The following is a 22312-nucleotide window of genomic DNA, read 5'->3' as shown; positions in this document are numbered from 1 at the left end:
CAAATGTAAAACTAATATTTTCATGAAATATTTAAACACTAATTATTTCTTAGTTTTTTCAACCCATGATATATAGATGTATATACATTTATATATATGTATATATGTATATATTATATATGTGTGTGTGTGTGTGTATATATATGTATGTGTATATATATATATATGAAAAAAATCCAAACTATTTCTGGCAAAGTCTTCTAATTTTCATATACTATTGAAGTATTGGGAATTATAGGATGGAGTACCCAATCTCATCTAGAAGTTCTTGGTAGAAAAACACAAGAATCAGATTTTGTCTAAAATTTTGAATTTCTGAATCTAATTTAAACTAGGCTGTGTAATCTCAGGAAAGTTACTTAACCTCTTATTCTGCCAGGTCACTCTCTTAAGAATTGCAATTCTTTTAGGCTTATAGTAGTCATGAATAATGGCTTTTGATGGGAAGTCAGCCAGTTAAAAATATTTATTGAAAGCCTGCTCTGTGAGGGACATTATGCAAAGCACCATGGGGATATTGATCTACATTGGTAAAGGACTTTCTTCACCCAGATCTTTGTACACCAATAAAATGACAGAACTGAGTAATCACAAAAATTTTTTTTTCTAACAAGATCTGTCTATTGCATGAACCTGCCAGTGATCAGTTACGATTGATAACTGAGAGATATTTAGCATTAGTAAAATTAATTTTCTACCTTTTTGGTGACTTTGATTGCTTATATGAAGTAGACTTTGTTTTTAATAAAAAGCAAAATGGCCAGATATCTGGCTTTTTGTATAGGAAACTTTCTCTTTTTCAAAACATCTAGTTCATATTCCTTCTTTTCCATTCCTTTTGTCAGTGTCCTACTATAGTCTCTGGTATGCAGTATTTGTCCCTCCATGTTACTGAACTACTCTTTCTGAAACGCTGCTTTCATCACATTCTCTAACTCAAAAACTCTGAGTGTATATCCTCAAGACCTACAAAAAACTTCTTTCTAGATTCCTTAGCCTGCCGGGGACCCACAATGTCACTACAAACCGACCATTCCCACTGTTGTGGGAACGTTGTGTTTGCTCTAAGCAAAACCACTTTGTTCTGTTCCCCCCCCCCCCTTTACACTTTCTGAACTTTTGCTCACACTATTCCCTTCTCCTGGAGAGTCTACCTTAAAAAAAATCTTTGTTCATTAAAAATTTATCCATCCTCCAATGCCTTCAAACCACACAAACAGAAGTGATTTATTCCTTCTCTGATCTCTTACACTATAGTACTTATTGTCTACACTGTTCTTACATGTTGTCTTGTATTATTTATATCCATGGCTGATTTATCTTTTTGTTTTCCCCCATAGCGTTTCGCATAATGTAGGTTCTTAATAAATATTTGTTGATTGACTTCTATTGAGAACCATGATTTATTACTACCCTAAGACTAAAAGATTTGTAATTACTATGTTTAAAATATTTAAGTAAGGGGCAGCTAGGTGGCACAGTGGATAGAGCACTGGCCCTAAAGTCAGGAGGACCTGAGTTCAAATCCGGCCTCAGACCAAACACTTGACACTACTAACTGTGTGACCCTGGGCAAGTCACTTAACCCCAATCGCCTCACAAAGAAAAGAAAAAACAACAATAACAACAAAAAAATAAAATATTTAAGTAAAATTTAACTAGAGAACAGCTGGGGTGGCTCAGTGGATAGAGTACCAAACCTGAAGTCAGGAAGACTCATCTTCTTGAGTTCAAATCTGGCCTTAGACTAGCTGTGTGATCCTGCGCAAATCACTTAAACCTCTTTGCCTCAATTTCCTCATCTGTAAAGTGAGCTGGAGAAGGAAATGACAAACCACTCTAGTATCTTTGCCAAGAAAACCCCAAATGGGGTCATGAAGAATCAGACAAGACTAAAAAATATGAACAACAGTGAAAAATGTAATTAAAGTGGTTCACGTGCCTCGAATTGAAGCAAAAAAAAGGGATGTAAATTTAGAATTCAGAAAAATTAACACGTATAAAATACAAGGTTCATGTGATTATTCCTCAACTGAGAAAGAACAAAGTTATGTTTTGTATTAATTTTCTTAGTTTGATACATTATTCATTGATGCTAAAGTAATTTTCCTAAGTGATTATGAAATTATTATAGTACTACTTCAAATTCCCTATTTATTCAATCAACATTTATTTGTTTGAGAAGATAAGCTATGGAACCTTATACCTCTAATGTTAGAGCCATCAGCCTGATGTCAGAAGCTTATATTTCTCATTCTAATTTTGATGTTTTAAATGTATTTCAATGAATGAATGTATGTAACTATGACATATCATTTGTATCTCAACATTTTTCTCATATGTCTGTCTTTACTCACCTGGCCATTGCACTAGTTCAGGTCCACATCACCTCTTGCCTAGAGCCAGGGGTGGGGAATGTGAGGCTACATATGGCACTCTAGGTCCTCAAGTTCAGCCCTTTGACTGAATCCAAACTTCACAGAACAAATCCCCTAGGCCTGGCACTCTAGCCACCTACCATTGGTGAAGTATGTAATACTCATCCCCAAATCACATTTATAGGACAATATAATCTATCTTCAGTTGATTATGGCAATGGCCAGAAAAGATAGTTTAAAAAAAAAAACCTTCCCTTTATCTTTGATTGATTGAAAGAAGACAGAATAAACTATAAATAAACTATAGTGGATCCTTCAAAGCAATTACTGTATTTTCCATTCTTTCAGTAGGAGTTTGGGAATTTGAATAGCATGTTGAATTATAAAACACCATCATTGTAGTACAGCAGACACAGACATGCAAAGATCCTTGGAGTAGTCATTATGACTCCTGCCCCCTTAAGTTTTTGCTCTTCATTTTAAAAAATTCAGGTGGTTCCTGAAGGGGTTCAGTTTCTAATAAAATGGAGGATGGTGAAGATTAGGAAAGTAATATCAACTTTATAAGTATTGAGAGTTTTTAATTAAGTCATTAACTTCTTCACAGCCAAAATAAATGCTGTATCCATAGTATAAAAACAAAACATTGCATTGGATGCAGAGATAAGCCACTTAGCTGTCAGGTAGCATGGTAGTTTGTATTGGTGAATATAGCGTTAAATGAACCATGTGGACTTTAATATCATCTGGCTGCCATTCATACTCACCAATGAAATGCTACTGCATTTCTCTGTGGTCAGAGCAATAGGAGCAATTGTGAATCCTACATTTTTCTCCACTATTCTTTACATAAAATCCATACCTTCATTTTTCAACTTTAAAATATAAAAATCACTGTTTTGCATATATGAATATAGCAAGAGTGACCAACTTGACCCAAAAGTAGGAACTAGAATTTACCAGTATCATGGATGAAAGGCTTTGGCATCTATAATGAAATATTAACTTCCCTTCCAATCCACCCAAAGAGTTTACTTTTAAACACAGGCTTAAAACAATTTGAAATGTAATTTTTCTTCTTCATGTTTCCTTCAAGGCAGCTCATTAAAATCTGAGAATTTGTATGGGCAAGGATGGTAGATTGACCATGCCTTGTATATGCTGGATTGATTCAAATACAGGCTGCGCTTAAAAAAAAAGGCCAAACGTAATTAGCTTATATAAAACCCAAAAGACATATAATCATTATTTTTTAGTGTGTATCTAAATGCTGTTTTTCTTTTGTAAGAGAACTCATTTTAGGATTGAGTTGTATATTTGAGGCATCTTGTATTCAAAACCGGTAAGGTATGGTATGTAGAAGTATGGTGTTAAGCTATGGGTAGTTTAATGACCTTGACCGACAATTCTTAGTTCACATGGACAGACATTTCAAAGATTGTCAGTAATTTCATTCATTGAATAGAATTTCTTGAGTGATAAAGTTATCATCTTGATAACCCCTCCCCTTAATAGGTGAAATTGAAGAAGCTTCACTACTAAGCATTTCTCAACATTCAGTAATAGCACTTACCTTACTCTAGTGTAAAACCAATGACAGCAAATAATGAAATATAACACAAGTTAAAAAATGCCTTTCAATGCATGCAGCACTGTGATTAGTCATAAAAGTCTGATGAGGCTTAGAGGCAATATAGGATTTTTCATCTCTTTTGAAAATAAAAATGAAAAAAATTATTTCATATCCCTTTTAAACCAGTGTATATAATAATCTTTTCTATATGATACAACATGCAATATTTGTTCATAATCATATGTCAAAATACAAACAGCTCTAGTACTACATTTGGCATAAATGTTGTGAATATGTAACAACTATTAATGTTTTAATTAACTGTTTTGTTAATTATTTTACCAAATGCTCATTTCTAGAGATACTAAGCAATGGGCAACAGGAAAGCCCATTAAACTAGATAATAGAGTTCAAATTCAAATACAGGACAAAGATACTTTGCAGCAAGTCCAGTATGCTCCTTTTTTTTTTTAAACAAATCATTTGTGCCAAAAATGTGACATCTTGAAAATGAATAGCATGATGTGATGGTGATAGCAGAACTAATATACTTATCAAAATGTGATAAATGCTTTTTGGACTGTAGTTGATAGTACATTTTCCCCCCCTTCTTTGGAAATCTGAATGAACTTTTGGACACATTTTGAAAGGTTCAATATTTTACAAAGAAAATACTTTCAATATACACATGCAAAAAATGTGCCACTTCACTGTGCCGATGACAGGTTGTGACTTGGACTAGGACAAAGGATAATGAAATGTGCAAATGAAATGCATAGTTGGGTGAGGGAGGTTCTTAGGATACAAGCAGGAATCCCCTGCAAAAATTTTTTTCTTAGATTGGCAGGACATACTCTTTTATCCTAAGAAGAACCGCCACCAGCATGGATCTTGTGAGGGATCTGCCCAAAATGTATTCACAAATGTTTCCGGAGAGAAAATATTCTACTCTAGCTAACAAATCCAGACATTCTCCCCTTCCCCTCAGTTGCTTCATAGCTGTTTCATCCCATGTCATTCTGACTTTACAATATGAAACATTTGCTTACTTGACAGAGCTAAGGAGGCTGGGGTGGGGTTAGTTCAGTACATTACATATTTTTATTTAGCAGAATATTAGTGACTAATTTCATCCTGAAGCACCTTTTTGTTCAGTTTTATCGAGAAGTATCAGAAACTGAAGTTATTTTTTTTCAAGCAGCTAATGGACATTAAGCAGTTTACACTAAATGTTAACAACATGTTTAAATTTCTGTCTTTTAAGGCCTGCCAGTATGTATGCCCCTATTTAGGAAACTAAAATCCTTATCACAAAATGTGTTTTAAAATCAAACAGAACTACTCAAACTAAGACTCATCCAAGTAGTTATTACTAGGTGATGTAGTCATTTAAGGAGAGGAAGCATGGCATAGTGGATAGAGTCTATTGGTTTTGTCACCCTGGGAAAGTCACTTAACCCATCAGTGCTCTAGGTACAAATTATAGAGGAGGTGTCAGCGTGCTTTGATAGTTTTCTTATCTGGGAATGCCCTTCATCAGTGAATCAAAGCTTCAATCCCTATCTCTATCCATTTGAGATGCATTCATAAATTTTCAAACTATTTTGACATTGCAGTTAAAATTAGTTATCAGCTGACTATTGCTTTGTGGTTAATATTGAGGGCAGGGGCTGAGACTGAGCTCAGCATAAGATACCATGCTTGACTACTAATTTATTGCCTAAGAGGCAGACCAGAAAAACAAAACAAAAAAAAAAAACCAAAAAAATCAAACCCAAAACAAAACCCAAAAGTAAAACCAAAAAATTCTGTGGTCAGTCTTGATGTAAATACAGTCAGACACATTCTAAAAAAATACCTAAGCAGCAATAAATATCCTAGACCCTTGGTTTTAATAACATGTTGATAGTTACACTTCTAGGTACACCATTAGGGAGGTTACTTCTTTTGAGATGTCATCCTCATCTCCAATTAGGAAGGTGGCTAACATTAGAAAAAGCAAATTTCAGAGAACAACACTTTCAATTGATGGGGCTTTCTAGGTGTACTTTTCTATTCCTAAGCAAACAATGGCTGCTGCATAAGTAATTGGTCATAGTTTTGGAAGGCAGCATGAGAGCTGCTTAGGCACTTTGGTTCCCTTTGCTTTAAAATTGTTATTTTTAATATTACTGTGTTTTTAATTTATTTTAGACACAGAAAATGAATGAATGAATGAAGTTAGCTTACTAAACTACAAATTAAGTACAAATTAGCTGACAAATGCTAAAAATGTACTTGGAAAATATATAGTGGCATAGAAATGTTAAATAATAAGACAAATGGAAAACATCAAAAATATGGTTCTGAAAATGTAATTTCCTTAAAAGTTAAACCTTTGAAGGGAAAGGTGTAGTCTAAAGTGTGTTTTAGAAAGAAAATGATTTACTCTGAAGGTGAAAATAAATACCTCTCCTTGATCATATTGAAGCTTTTGCCCTCACAATTAATTTGGAAATCTGCTAGGCAGATGTGTTTATTGGGGACTAGTTAAGATGGAATATTGTGAATTACACCTTACATACTAAACTGTCTAGTCTCATAACTTAAATCATACATTCCCAGATGTGCTGAATGCATGACTGAACTGAAATGCTTTTGCGATATAAAGGTTTCTTAGCAAAACTAATTTATTGAACCTAACTTTATATTATTTTTTCCCCAAAGAGGTTAAAAAAAGGGGAAAAGTAGAAGTAATTCACGTAGTGGTAAAAATAATGTTTGAATGTTATGCTATTAAACTTCCTTGAAAAAGAATTGACAACAGTGCTGACTTTTAGAATTATTTACCCAAGAAAGAAACTGGATTAATCTCTCTTTTTTTTAGTGTGTAGGAAAAAGAACTGCATTCAATGCATTTTTTAACAATTCTCATTTCTTTAACAATTCTCATTTCTTTCTTTAAAGAGGTAAGGGGAGCATTTTAGTGTACCTGACAACCAGAGGCAGTAATATAGGTTGAATGTGTAATTTCTAGGATTGTCAAATGATCAGTGCTTTGAGTTCTGAGAATTATCTGACCTGGGGGGTAAAAATGTAGTTTTTCAGTTTCAAGTTACCATGAAAATCCAAATCACAGCAGCACCAGTGAAATAAATAAGCATTATATTATCTGAACTGTCACTCATAATAACCCAATATATGTTGATGGTTCTAAAAATGCAACGCCAACAACTCTGTACTGGCCATTAATGAATGACTCAGTCCAAAAAGTTAGATGACATAATTCCCAAGAGTTGCGATACAAGCACTTGCTGCTTGTGTCCTTTCTGATACCCTGGAGCCAATTTAAAGCCCTGGGCTGAGAGTGAGGAGTGTTACATTCTCCTTCCAGCTTTATCATTGGATTACTTTGTACCTTGGACACACATACATTTCCTTTCCCTCTCACTTTTAAATCCTAGGGTATAGGAATCATAGTCATTTTGGGCTTCTCAATGATATGACAGAAATTTTAAAAAGTAACTGCAATTTCATTGGGTAGCTTGAAAGGAAAGAACACATCACATATTTTCTGTGTTGGGGTCCACAAGGGTTATGCAAAATTAGTGTGTTCTTTCTGAGACTGTCAAGAACTGATGCTTCTATAGGTGCTGGCTCAGATATTCCAGGGACAAGAAACAATGTGAATTTGTTTTTCTTGGCAAGAGACACATGACTTGAAAGTGGACTTATGTCTTAGGGAGATTTGTTTAATCACTCTAAAGGGAAAATAATCATAGCAAAGTTGTTCTAAAATTCTTTATCTTATAAAGATTCCTTTCAGAGCCCAGAAGGGGAAGGCTTAGTAAAAATCACTGTCTTAGGAATGGTAGGTCAGCCTCTTATTTCCATTTTAAGGTGAGTCTGGAAATCATTGACCCTCCCTCCATTTCTTTCAACTTCACTTTTATGTTATGGAGGCAGAGCCCAGCAAGTTGTGTAGAAGCAGCAGAGCGCACAGTGGGGACTGGTGTGGAGACTGTTTTGTTCTTTGGTTTGGGGGGTTGATATGGATGCCATGCAAGCAGGTGCCTCAGTGAAAACTAAGTCAAGAGCTAACTCAAGATCAAATAATTTGGTTCATGGCTATGATGGAAAGAAAACAAATCTGGTGGCATTCCTACCAACTGATCATTTAAATTTCACTTTCAAAATGACTGAAATCAGCAAAAAAGACTGATTTCAGTGCTTTTGATTTTTGGTAAACAGAATGAACATTTGAACCTATCTACCGGGAAGATTCGCCTCTCCTTGTCAACCTCAGGGAGCCATCAGTCCGAACCCGTCGAGACATAAGCATTTCAGTTCTACAGGAACTAGATTGTTAGAGAAAAAGTAAGTCATCTCTCTGTGAGGGAACATAGTCAATTGGACTAATTGAGAGTGATGAGACATCCCTATCATCATTATGTGGGAGAAATGAAGTGAACACACAGTTTGAAAGCTGTGGAAAAGACTTGAGAATGAGAATTTGATAAAGTGAAAGCTTTTCTGAGCTGTATTCTTCCCAAAAAAGATAAAAAAATGCTTAAGGCATCAGTGGCTAATACATAATTTTGGATATTTCTATCAGTGATAGCATAGAGAGCTAGACAGTTAACTCTTAAGTGAACATAAGTGCAAATCACCTCATCAAGCAAGTCATGGTACATTGTTTTTCCTGTTTCTAGAGATTCCTGCCCTAACCAATTTAACACATATTGTAAAATTTTAATATGAATAAATTCCTTATGGAAGTTTCTAAGAAACACAGACTATCATTCTATTTAGTTGTTTTTTTTCTTCTTCAGCGATTGACTATAATCTATAGACTTTTTGTACTCGTCGAAGGATGTAAGCCAAAGTGATCTGGCAGAGAGCATCATTCCTGAACAGTTCTAGTTGAGTCAAGGATCATGCCATATTGAAGGAATTTCAAAAGCCCTCTGAAATGGACACAGGGTGACATGATTCAGATACTCACAGAACAACTTCGACGTGGTCCAAAGCCCACTGATCATGACCTGTGCCATGGTGGCGTGGCTGCCACCAACGAAGTAAAACCCCTTTCATTCGTGCCTCCCTAGGGTTACAAGCAGAAGGATAAGGCGAGTTAAATATGGAAAAGAAGAACTGCTTGGGGTTTAATTTCTGAAATGGAGACATCTCAAAAATAGAGGATTTGGATTGGCCGGAGTAATAGGTACTCCTATAAATACTCCTGAAGGTTTAGAATCTATTTGAGGTACCGTGCTCATGTAGTATAGTGAAAGATACTGCTGGGTGTGATATCAGAGGACCTGGTTTCATATCCTGACTCCTATATTTGTGTGAATGTGTCCTTGGCCGCATCATTTTATCTCTATGGGCCTCAGCTTTTTCTCATCTATAAATTGATAGGTTTAATCTGTGTGACCTTACATGTGCCTTCCAGCTCAAAGTCTTAAAATCTTTACATTTCCCTCATAGCATCTAGTACAGTGATAATGATAATCATAAACAACCATACAGCAATGTAATTATTTCCCTCTTAATTATTATTCTTTATTCCTTGTTTACTGGTCAGTGTTAGAAAATAGCTGACAGCTTTTATTTTTAATTTATTTGTCTCTGCCCCTCCCCCCAACAGAAGATTACAATAGGTATTTGTGATAATGTCTTTAGAAATCCAGTACATAGGGGCAGCTAGGTGCATAGAGTAGGAGGACCTGAGTTCAAATCTCACCTCAGACCAGACATTTGACACTTACTAGCTGTGTGACCCTGGGCAAGTCACTTAACCCCAATTGCCCCCCCCCAAAAAAGAATGGCAACAATAATTTTAAAAAAAGAGAGGGAAATCCAGTACTTACAGTGGAACATTATAGGACACTCTTTGGGCTTGTATAAAGTCCTTTGGCTGATGCTGTGCGATGACTTGCCAAGTGATGCCATTATTTACACTATATTGGAGTAAAACTGCCTTGTCCACGGTGTTGGGGTCACTCAGATTGGTGTTGCAGCTGTCTGTCTGTGAAGTACTCCCGATTTGTAAAACAAACATTATTTTGCTGTAAAAAAACAAAACAAAACAAAAACCAGGGGAAATAATTTTTAAGAAAATTAAAGCAAGTATTAAGTTGGTTTTATGTGTGTGTGTATTTCTCTTGGTTCAAAATCTGCACAAAAGAGAACTATCCAGTTTTCTGACATACATGTTAAGGCTGCAGTCTGTTAAATTTCTATTTAATAATACATTCTAAATATCTCACAAAGTCTAATTTTGTATTTTAAGAAAAATTTTGATTGTTCAATCTATGTGTTTGTTACATTTAATGCTTTAAAGCTTTGCTGAAATGCTGCAACCCTCTATATTTTTTATGCTCTGAAAGGCTGCGTAAGTCCAACGAGCCACTGAGGATGTTAATATGACAATGAAATAAAAATATCTTCACTCCTAAATCACTACCCCTCAGCCAATGTGCGCTGAGAATTATAAATGGATTCCAATAGTAACTTAAGTAAAGCATAATTAGGAAGTCAGGTAAGCTGGGAAGATATCCTTAAGTCCAGCTGTGTTTGGATTATCTGCCTTTTGATAATATGTACTAGGGATCCACTCCATTACATCGTTTAGTGGACAACTGACTCTATATACAGTCAGTACACTATTTCCAGAACTGAATGTTGAGTCATTTATTACCTTGCTCGGGTGAGGTCCAGTGGTTTTGTAACGGCTTGCCTTATCTGACATCCATTAAAGTACAGTGAGTCTCCATGGGCATAGGGTGACAGCTGTCCACATCCATTTCCAATTACACCACCTTGTATGGTTTCCCAATTTACTTCAGTGACTCTTTCTGACTCAAAATTGTCCTTAATGTAACTTGGAAGGTCATGACTAAAAACAGAGCAGTCATCTCCTAGAGGGGAAAAAAATAATCATTGCAAGAGCAAGCTGGGAAAATTACCAGAGAGTGGGAACAAACAAAATCATGATTTAGTACATTATGAGTATGACTAAAATGACAAAATGTCTTTATTTCCTTTATTTCCTCTTTATTCAGGACATTCTTTTGGGGTTGTGACAGTCTTTAATCTGTAAGTCAATATTTTCTAAACTATGCAGTTGCCAAAGCATTTTTTAAAATGTGCCTATTTCTCAATTAAATGCATTAAAATATCATATCTCTGGAATTTTTATCTGTCATGTAGGCTGATGGATGTTGCAGAAGTGGGGTATATCTGCTTAAATAATAGTTACCTCTACATGAGAGTCCTACCTTGATTTAAATGAAGAAAAATAGGGATGTTTTTGATTCATTTACTTTTCAGTGTCATGGTGAGTTGCAATGGATCCTCAAGACTTTTAATTTGATTAAGTGCCTAGTAGGTGACAGGCACTGTGTCAAACTCAGGGAATATGATGAAAGATGAAAATAAGTTCCCTCAAGGAGCTTACACTCTAATGGGTGGTATATAACATCCAAGATCTATACCAAGAAGACAGAAGGTAACCTTAGAGTTAATCAGCTCTTATCACCCTCATTTCCTTTTTTAGCTGTACATCCATTTGGTACTTGAAGGATTCCTTCCCAGTCAGTCTTGAAAGCAAATTGTCCCTAGCAGCAGCCTGTCTTTCCCTGTGGTTCCCATCCAGGTCTTACTTCCCTTTTGACCATGGAGGCAAAATACTTCGTATGGTGGTGACGTGGAAGGAACCTTAGAGACAGGAACCCAAACCCTGCTTCTCTACCTCCTAATCCACCACTTTGCAAGTAAGAAATTGAGTCCCAGAGAAGTTATAAGGTTTGCCCAAGTTCTTACAGCAAATCAGTGTCATCAAATCTGAAACCCAGATCTCCTAACTCCCAAATCAAGGAGCATCCCATTGCCTCCCAAGAACATCCATTATCTTCTTTCAAGGGTATGGGAGCTATCCCATCTTCACCCTTTACTTCTTTATTTTTTATCCAACAGACTGAGTTCCTATTTGGAATCTGAAAAATTGGCACCAAAAACATGACTCTTCTAAGAATAAGTGTGACATTTATGCCTCTACTCATCATGTAGAATTTCTAGACTTGTAGACAGGGTAAACCCAACTACAAATAAAATGAGATCGATATTTTGAAGATAAAAAAATGATAGTGGAGTTTTTGAAAGTGAGCTCCAGCACTATGCCTCATTTGTCTGAAAATAAAATTTGGCGAACAGGCACCAGGAACACCCTAAGCTAATCTAATGCAGGGCAGCCAAGTGGTACAGTGGATAGAAAGAAGGCTAGGCCTGGAGCCAAGAAGACTCATCTTCTTGAGTTCAACTCTGGCACTATATAAATATCAACTATTATGCCCTAGAGCAGAGGTGTGAGGGGATTAGAACTGCAACTGGTAGTAGGAATTGAGTGAACTGCACTGACTCCATCTTGGGGTTAGTCCAATTTCTGTCTTGTGAGAAAACTGTATTCCATTGTGGTAACTGTGAGAAGACTTTGTTCCATTGTTTGAACCTAGCCCTGAATGGCTAGGAAGGTGGACCACTTCTGTTTACTGCTTAGGGATCATTAACTAAGGACCTAGGGTCCTTTTCTGACCAGAAAACCCAATCAGATCCTAAGATTGATACAAGGAGTTTTCTCACAATTGCACATCTCACGTGACCCATATGTTTTATCTGAAAACTGGCCCCATACTGGTTAATCAGTTATTGTTTCCATGTTCTTTTAATTGAATTCAGATACTTGGGGGGAGTAGAACACCTCTGATTTCAGGGAATTGTACTTGTTTGCCCTTCCCTTTCCAACTTGGAAAGTCCATAGTTGTTCCTCCAATTAGAAATCACATCACCTAATTTGTATCCTGGTTGTTCTCTTTTAATTCATTGGTCTTATTTAAGTAAATGTTTTTAATGCACAAAAGTCTGTCTCTCCCTGTATTCAGGGTCCAGCCCTAAGCTGAAGAGGTCTGGTCTCGATTTGTTAGGCAATTGGTATGCATTGCTTAATAATCAATATGCTCAGAAGCTCAAATCTTTGTTTCCTCAGGCATTTCATCTTTCACCTGCCAGGGTTGTCAAACATGCGTCCCATAACACTCCCAAGTGTAGCTGAGCCAGATTACAATGTAATTGAGAAATATTTAACAAAATAAATAAAAATATAACAAAACATAGATGACATTTCATTTTAAAACTAAGTCAACAGGTATCCCTTATGTACAGGTTAGTGGCCTGTGTTTCTATGTGAGTTTGATATCACTGCCTTATAGACGTGGTGTCAAACTCAAATAGAAACAGATTCCTGGCAGTACATTGGTTTAGAAATCTACCTTTAACATTATCTACATTGTATTGTATTTTTATTTATTTTGTTAAACATTTCCCAATTACATTTTAATCTGGTTCCCAGAGGAGTTTTCCTGGCCCTTGGACAACTGCTCTTGAATTGGATACCTCTGCCCTAGAGGATTTAATCCTTTCACCCTTCCAAAATTCCTTCCCTGAGGTCTTACTGCCCTGATTGGAGGCTGCATGATATCACCCACTTCATCTAGGCTTAGCTTCAGCCATACTTCATTTCACTCACTAGCGATTTTCTTGCTACCATGTGAGAGTATTCTCTGGTCCTTGCTTCCTACATACTCGCCATCCTTGCAACTTTCTAAACCAAAACAGCCCTCCCTAGTGGCTACTACTTTGTGTATTTTCCCCCATTAAAATGTATGCACCTTGAGGGCAGGGACTGTCTTTGGTTTTGTGTTTGTATCCCCAGCATTTAGTAGAATGCCCACTATATAGTAAATGCTCAATAACTGCTTTTTCAGTTATTCACTCATTCTTGTACAGATGTTAGGAAGGCATGAATTTAGACAGTACACTGGCTGTATTGGGAAGGAAATTCAGGAGTTCTGACCTTGGAAACTTTCATCACAGATACACACAGCTCCAGTTGTACAGTATCCATGGCCACTGCAGAGTTTGGGGCAGGCTTCTCCTATGTAGACATGATCAATTCCCCAACTCTGTTTTTCAGCCTCTTCTCCTTTCTGGATCCAGCGGAACTGTGTTGCACTATAAGGGGAAAAAAGGACTATTATTACACAGAATTATTATGTAGTAACAAGGTCAGTTTTCCCAGAGGAAATGTCTAGAGTGACACTGATAGGGTGTTTTTAATTGTGTAAAAAATTGTGTTTTTGTATGTTAAGTTGTAGGTAACATTGTCTGGGACCATGTCATTTATATAACATAAAATTCAAGGTCTTAGTTTCTGGCACTTTATGCATTTTTGCACCTAATTTCCTACTTCCTCCATGGCTATTGATTGCTTAAACTAAAACATTTTTGGAAAATTCAATTGCCAGCTTTTTATCTTGGTAGGATAGGGACTGGATTTGTGATTTCATTGGTAAGGAAACTTCTGGGTGAGAATTGCTCTGCCACTGTAGGTTGGTGTCTGGACTGTATGAGGTGTAGTCTCAGAGAGCTGTCTTGTTCCCTGAGGGTGTAAGTGATATACCCAGGGTTACACAGCCAGTAGGTGTCAGAATCAGGACTTGAACCCAGGACTCTTTAGCTCCGAGGCTACCTATCAATCACTTCATACTGTTGTTTGAAAATTAAAACTATCTTTTACTTTTTCAGACTGCCTCAGAGCTTCAGATGAGCTTTTCAGAGATTGTATGACAGTTCCATGAGAAGATGACCTTATGGAGCCTACCTAGAAGACACATGATCAGGCAACTGGATGGTTATCCTCTTCCAACTGGAGCTGTTGACAGAATTATAGATAGTGGCTTCATGGAACTGGAAGGGAGAACAGCCAATGCTATTTGAAGAAGAAGGAAGGCATTGTGTCTGGACAAGCTGCCAGGAATCAGATCTACCAAAAAAAAAAAAACAAATCCCAAAAAAGTATATTAGAGTAATCTTATAAAGGAGAAAGGCAGCAAGCCCAACTAATATGATAGTGGTGAGTTTGAGATTAAATTAAGATGATTTAAAATTTTTGGTGCATTTTATTACAAATGATGAATAGACAAATTATTATTTTAATTCAAGATAGGTTTAAAATTTTTAAGCTCTATATAAAGCTATAGAAAGGATTACAATTTATTTTAGTAGTTGTTATGACATTACTCATGATAGATTTCACTTGACCTTTTCAGTTTAAATATATTTAAGCCCATAACCAAAATTCTCCTTCAAAAAATGTTTCACTCAAATGGAAACTCCAAGTTACTAATGATCTCTTAAATGCCTAATTTGTGGCCACAGTCCTCATCATTCTAGACCACTCTGTGATATATGATGCTGTTGCCCACACAGTCATCCTTGATACCCTCTCCTCCATGGGCTTTCAAGACATTGCTTTCTTCTCCTATTTCTTCTCCAGTGTTTGTTCATTTCTTCTTACTCTCCTTGGTTGTGTTTCAGCCCCTACGTATGGAAATAGCTTATCATACTGTCCTTGCCTCTTTTCTTCCATAATCTCTCCTCCTTGGTGTTCTCTTTGGATTTGACCATATATCTATGAAAATGACTCCCAAATCTCCATATACATTCAACATCTTTCTCTTGAGATTTGGTATAAATCACCTACTGCCTATTAAAGTTTTCTAACTTTGTTCCATAGGCATCATAAATGCAGTACGTCCAAAACAGAACTTACTATTCCCTTGACCCCCAACCTCTACCTTGCCCTAATTCCCTTCTTCTGGAGGACACCACCACCCTTCCAGTCAACCAGAATACAAACTTGGAATCATTTTCAATTCTTCATTCTTCCTGTGATCACCATCCTAGTTCAGACCCTTGCCACCTTTCTCTTGGATTATTGCAATAACCTTCTATTTAGAGCTCCCTCTTTCTCTCTTGTCTCTCCCACCCAGCCTCCATATAGCTGCCAAATTTGTCATATCACTCGCCAGTACAAGAAGCTTAAATTGTTCCCAAGCCATTGTAGGATAAATATGGACTCCTCTTTTTTTCATTTAAAACCCTTCACAACCTGGCTCCAGCCTCCCTTTCTTGGCTTTTTGCACATTACTGTTTTACTTGCTAACACTCTTAAATACTCCATCTTTTAGCCCTGTGCCTTTGTTCAGGCTTTCCCAAATTTCATGCTTGGAATCCTCTCCTTCTTACCTTTGCCCTATAGAATCTCCAGATTGATTCAAGGCTAACCTCAAGTGCTATTTTTATTTCCCTACAGTTGCTGGTGGCTCTCCACCCTGGAAATTACTTTGCATTTACTCAATTTGTATTTCATTTTTAATATATCCATATTCGTGTTGTTTCCCTTCAATAGAATGTAAGCTCCTTGTGGGTAGGGATCGTTTTTGTCTTTGTATTACCAATATCTACAATGTGCCTGGCACACTGTATATACTCAATAAACATTTATTAAATGAATTAATAAAGAAAGCTTGTAAGAAATTCTATTAAGCTTAGATGAAATTTTTTAGTCTGTAGGCTAATTTTAAATTGAATAATGAAATATTTCACTAACCTTGTATCCTTAGTATATTCTAACATTACAGAGTGGAGGTCACCACAAGAACTGGCTTCACATCCCACTACAATCTGAAACAAATGTGAATGGACATTTAATATCATGAATTATATACCACAATATGTCCCAAATGTAAATATTTAGAAAACACTAGTAGCCTGCTAGGAAACCAAAGATTCATAGTTATCAAAATAAATAAGAGCAACTTGGGAATAGAAAGGTCAGAAGTAAGTTTTTCAAAAATTGCTAGTTCTAGTTATTTAATATAATACTTTTTTTTTTTAGGAATTTGGGAAAGGGAGAGGGAATGATGGAGACTAAAAGAAAATAATGCTATTCAAGGAGAAAAAGTGGTTAGGAAGATACTAGGAAAATTATGAAAATGTAGTATCATTGCTATTAAGGGAGGAGAGGATATTAAGTACTGGTGATCTGTGCCACCAGGAGAATCAATGAACGTGAGGACAAAAGGGAAGTCACTGGATTTACTGATAAGGAAAGAGCTGTTTTAGTAGAGTGGTGGGGAGGAAGTCGGATGGTGAGATGATGAAGACTGAGTGAAGCATGGAGAAAGAGTTTTTATGTCCTTAAGGATGGGGGAAATAGGCATGTTTTGTAGATTAGTTGGAGGAAGCTAGGAGAGGGGAGAAGATTGGAGAGGAGCAGATTACTGATGAAGCAAAGTGGAAGCACGAAGGAATAAAATTCAAGGTACAAGTTCAGGGGTTAGGCTTGGGAGGGAAGACAACTTCATTTTGATACCAACCATATGTCCACTTTCTCATCTGAATCAAACATGTATGTGTAGACTTTTAAAAATATACTTGTGTGTTGTGATCCCCTATAGGACTTTTGGACACAAGCATATGTGGAAGCTAGAGATGTAGAAAATATTAACAATAACAATAATAATATTTATATATTGCTTTAATGTTTGGAAAGCACTTTACCAGTATTATGTCATTTGATTCTCACAATAGTCCTGGGATGAAGGTGCTATTATTATTCTCATGTTTATAGATGAGGAAACTGAGGCAGTCAGTTTAAGTGACTTGCCCAGGATTACACAGCTAATAAGTGTCTAAGGCCATATTTGAACTCAGATCTTCCTGACGGAAAAAAAAAGATGAGACACTGAGGCACAGGAAATGATATAAAGAGAAAGAAAAGGAGAGAGAGAAAAATAGAGGCCATGAAAAGCAGAAATGTAAAAAAATCCAATGCAAAAACAAAAAAAAAGGAAAGAAAAAATATTTATAGATGGAAACAAAAGTTCCTACTAAGATTTTACATATTTAAGTATAGAAAACAGTAATCCAGTTTACAAGTGTAAATTTTGCTAAGTAGGCATAGTGCACATTTCTTAATGGTAAGATGGTTCATATTTCTTGATACTTTCTCAAACTGATCCCAGAGATAGTACCTCGATAAACTATTTTTTGGGGAAGGGACTGGACCTGTGATTTCCCTGAAATAGGCAAAATGCCTGACCTGGGAATTCCCGCTATTAATACAGACCCTGAACTGTTTTGCAATTTATTGTCTTAATGAGCTGTGGAGGGGAGTAGGATGGGCAGGGGGAGGGATGGAGGTGGGAGCATAATGAAAGGTTAAGAGACTTGACTGAGATCATGCGGCCAGTATCGGGTGTCAGAGCAGTACCCAAACCCAGGTCTTCCTGACTCTAAGGCCTTCTCTCTCAATTTACTCTTCCATGTAGTATCTTTATGGAAATAACTGTGTTTGTTCAATAAAAGTGTCTTTGAAATATTGTACCATGGGACCACATCTCTTTGAATAAATAATCAGTGAATGAGCAGATGAATTTACTCCTCGAACAGTATATGGGCCTTGTAAGTGATGTACTGACATAAACCATCTTGAGGAACAACGTTCTCTTACTTTAAACTGTATCATGTAGCCTGGCTGTATAATGAGCTCTCGGGAGGAGAGGATGTTGTCAGTCTTGTCCTTTTTCTTATTTGGCCAGTAGAGGTGGAATGATGGATTTCCACAGAATCCTGCAGTCCTGACTGCATTAGGGTAAAAACTCCAGTTTTCTTCATGGGATATGCCTTCTGTTATGGAAAATTGGAAATAAATTACCTCAAAGTTGGAAAGAGAACTGATGATCTGTCCCTCCCTCCCATCCCCCCCTACTCCAAGATCCCCAGGTACCAAGATTAGTAACTAAAGTTATTCTTGACTCCCTTTCCCTCACTCTCACCCTCAAAATACCTCAAAATTGCCATGTCTTATTGATTCTACTTCCACAGCACTTGCATCCACTCCCTTCTCTCCACTTACATGACCAGCAGCCAAGTTCAGGACCTCATTACCTCTGTCCTAGACCATCGTAATAACCTTCTAATTGTTTTTTCCTGATTCTACCCTTTCCTCTCCAATCCACTGTCCACACAAAGTAATCCTCCTCTGCCACACCTTTAGGATGAAATGCAGACTCCTCAGCTTGGCATACCTTTCTAGACTTATTTCATATGTCTGTCCTTCATCACTCTGTTCCTCTAACCATGCATTTCATTTCTATCTCTGTGTATCCAAGCAGGCCAAATCTGATGTGTGGAGTGTACTCTTCTCTTCTTCCTTCAAGGATTGACAAAAGTACCATTTCCTCCATGAAGGCTTCTCTGATCTCCCTAGTTCTCAGTGCTCTTTTCTTAAAATTTATTGTATTCTTTTTTGTATAAGTTGTGTCCCTATTAGTGTAACGTAAGCTCTTAAAGGGCAGGGATGGATGTGTTTTTGTCTTGGTATCCCTTGCACTTAGCTTAAGAAACATTTATTTTTTCATACTCTAGCAAATTTATCTGTATTTAGTTTAGCTCATACATTTAGTGCCATGGCAAGGAGTCAGGTCAAAGAAAAAATTTAAGTTCTAGTGCAATGATTACACAACCATTATGTGGCAACATATTAGAAAGTTATTCTTGATAATCTTTTATAAAGTACAGAGCTGTAACTACGTGATAGTGAGCTAAATATGTTACAGCAGTACAAAAACGACCAAACTAAAATGATTTCAGTGTATTTGCTATAGTTAGCTTTTTTCTTAGTTAATGCCTTTCATGACTGTTACAGCATACTTCACAATTCCAGGTGCCATCAATTTATGAATTTCTGCCTGTAGAAGTAAGATTAAATGGTGAACTTAGCCCCTATGTGAGATCCATTCACCTCCTATTATATGCTGAAACTACCAGGGCAGTCCCCATTTTGTTCAATTACTTTCCTCGGTCCCTGAAACACTTATTAAATAGAATTCATTGTAATCCTTTTTGCTTGTTTGTAGAGGTAATAGCTTTCTTTGGAGTATATTGTAACCATTTACACTTTTTTACTTTGCGTTTTAAAAAGTTCAATTTTTTTTTCTTTGTAACTTTAGTTAGAAGCTTTAAGGGAATTATCAGGATAATTATTGGAATTTGCAATGAGCAGGCTGCCTATCTTTAGATAACAGTTTCCTCCCAAGGTTACTAAATAGTCATCCTAGATAATTAGGAGGAATTGCATAGTACAGGCCTCTCATCCAGAAAACAGGCTTCTGTGTCTAAGGCGCTGAAGCCATTAATTATGTGTTAGGGTCAAGATGCCCAAAAGACCAATTGTGAGTCTGAAAGAGTGTTCACAAGTTCATTCATCTATACTGTGGCCAATCAATGCTTCTCAAAGCTGCTTCAATGTCACATCAAAAGCAAACATTTTACTGCTAACAGTGTAGGAAGCAAAGCCTTTTTTCTTTAATGTATTGATACAATTTCCCCAAAGTTTTACTATTTCTAACCCTTTAGAGATTTGAGTGTGGGGACATGAAGACTCAAGCACAGGCCTGATAGGATTTTGGAGATAGTCATGTTACAACAACCTTCATCATCCTCAGGCTTATTTAGCGTGCAGTTTTATATCATTCAGTAAACTCCATTTAGATATAGATGTTATATTGTGGTTCTGCTTTCACATCTTAGTGGCATAGTGGTAATACTATGAGTGATACCATCAACTTAGCATTTTTTGCTAAATATTGGGGAATAACAAAGATAAACTGATTACTTCTCTAGTTTCTGAAATTAGTTTTTAGAACTTAGGAACACTGTTACAATATTAAAATATATTTAAAGTTAGAAAATACGTTGAGAAGCATATCATCAGTCTAACAATTAAAGTTTGATAAGTCATAGGGCATAAAGTTCAGAGTACAGAAAACCCTTGGTGTCTTCTTTCTTACCATCATCAAAAGTATCCACCAATTGACTGGGATTGATTTCTGCTCCTCCAATCAATATGTTGTCTAATGCCCACTGAGCACGCTCAACACCTGAAACCACTATCCCATTGTTGATTACAAAAGGCTGCCACCATCGAAGACGTGTTGTATTGGTTAGGGCATGTTCTGGAAGAAGTATGTAGTCATGTCTAACAGAAATGTACTTCTGGTAATCCATCTCATGGAGCAAAGTCCAGGTAATTCCTGCAAAAAACAAGCAATTAAATGAAGTACTTGTTCTTGCATTTGCAAAAATAAGTACATTTCTTACAGTATAAATAGTCTATGCTTTTGATAGGTTCTCAGCCAGAATACAAAAGAAATAGTACTAAGTGTTTTCATTAATTCAGTGTCTTCTACCTTAGTGTAGGGGACTACTTAATAATAAAAAAAAACACCCAGATGTTTATTTGGGCTATTTTGAAACACCAAGGCCATGGAACTGTAAGAGTAATTAAAAGAAAAACTGTTCTATTTCACATGTAACCAAAAAGAAGGAAAATATCCCAAAGGCTACTATATTATTTCTTTTTATATATTAGTTTAGAGTTCTAGTTATACTTTATCAGAAATAAAACTATATTAGTAGTTCATAACATTTTATGTAAATATAACTTCTAGATTCTTTAAAAATAAAATATTTCATTAATATGCACAGCATTACTAGGATTTATAATTATTCAGCTAGAAACCATGCTGAAATTTGTCTCTGCATCATCAATTAAGTGATCATTTACTGAAGAGATGAATGGAGCAATGATTGGAGAAAGAATTTTTAAGTCATTTAAAAATGTTAGCCAAAAACAGTATCACAAGTCTATGAAATATTGCATTGCAAATTATAAGAGAAATGAACATGCATGTGGAACCCTAAGCCTGGGCAAAGAGTTCACAATCCAAACAGAAGCTTGCATATTTATGAAATTGTGACAAAGAGATGAGGAGAATCATGAGTAATTAAGATGGCAAAAGCAGTTATTCTTTTTCCTTGAGAACTGCTAGACTATAAAGATATAATGGTCTGCTTGTCTGCAAAAGTCTCAGATGCAAAAGCAGTTTCCCAGTCTAGTACAGACTGGCTGGTGCCTGTCTTGACTCCCAAGGACACACAAGGAGTCCAGTTTGGGGTACAAACAACAAATTATGTCAGCTCTGGGTTGAGGGGGAGTGGTCCTTGTTCAGGTCCTCCTGCATACTTTGGGTCCAGTGTTTCTGGAAAATGTGGCAACATAAAAAGACAAGTTCAGGGGACCCCTTAACAGAAGATCTTTTCAAGTGTCCTCCAATATTGTATAAGCACTTAAACATTCAATCATTAATCAAATACCTTTTTTGTTTTCATTTATGTGCAAGGCACTTTGCTACTGGGGATATAAAAATGAAGAAAGAGAATACATTTATACTTGTAATTAGGAAGAATATAAGAAGGAAAAATGAGAAAGTGGTGAGATATCCTAACAAGGTCTGATGTTGAAATAAGCTATGTACTTCTTATATGTATGGTAAATCAGGGAATCCTTCAAAGTAGAACTGGTATAATGAGATTGGATTGGAAGGATGGGTAGATATTAGGAATGGGAATTTCA

General features: G+C 36.3%; 1 protein-coding gene across 1 annotated transcript in view; it reads right to left on the bottom strand.

Moving 5' to 3' along the window:
* The window catches only part of RELN (reelin), a 549610-nt gene that overhangs the window by 3012 nt on the left and 524286 nt on the right, over positions 1-22312 (bottom strand). The window contains exons 56-63 of the mRNA XM_027838603.1: positions 20688-20930; positions 18347-18522; positions 16442-16515; positions 14651-14812; positions 13844-14001; positions 10634-10853; positions 9804-10001; positions 8936-9034 (exon numbers count right to left, since the gene is read on the bottom strand). Coding sequence (XP_027694404.1) covers positions 8936-9034; positions 9804-10001; positions 10634-10853; positions 13844-14001; positions 14651-14812; positions 16442-16515; positions 18347-18522; positions 20688-20930 — 1330 coding nt within the window. The remainder of the gene's footprint in view (positions 1-8935; positions 9035-9803; positions 10002-10633; positions 10854-13843; positions 14002-14650; positions 14813-16441; positions 16516-18346; positions 18523-20687; positions 20931-22312) is intronic.

Source organism: Vombatus ursinus, unplaced genomic scaffold (genome assembly GCF_900497805.2).
Source record: "Vombatus ursinus unplaced genomic scaffold, bare-nosed wombat genome assembly UNPS02014830.1, whole genome shotgun sequence".
Lineage (NCBI taxonomy): Eukaryota > Metazoa > Chordata > Mammalia > Diprotodontia > Vombatidae > Vombatus > Vombatus ursinus.
Note: the sequence above shows the minus strand (reverse complement) of the source record. Positions and strands in the feature narration are given on the sequence as shown.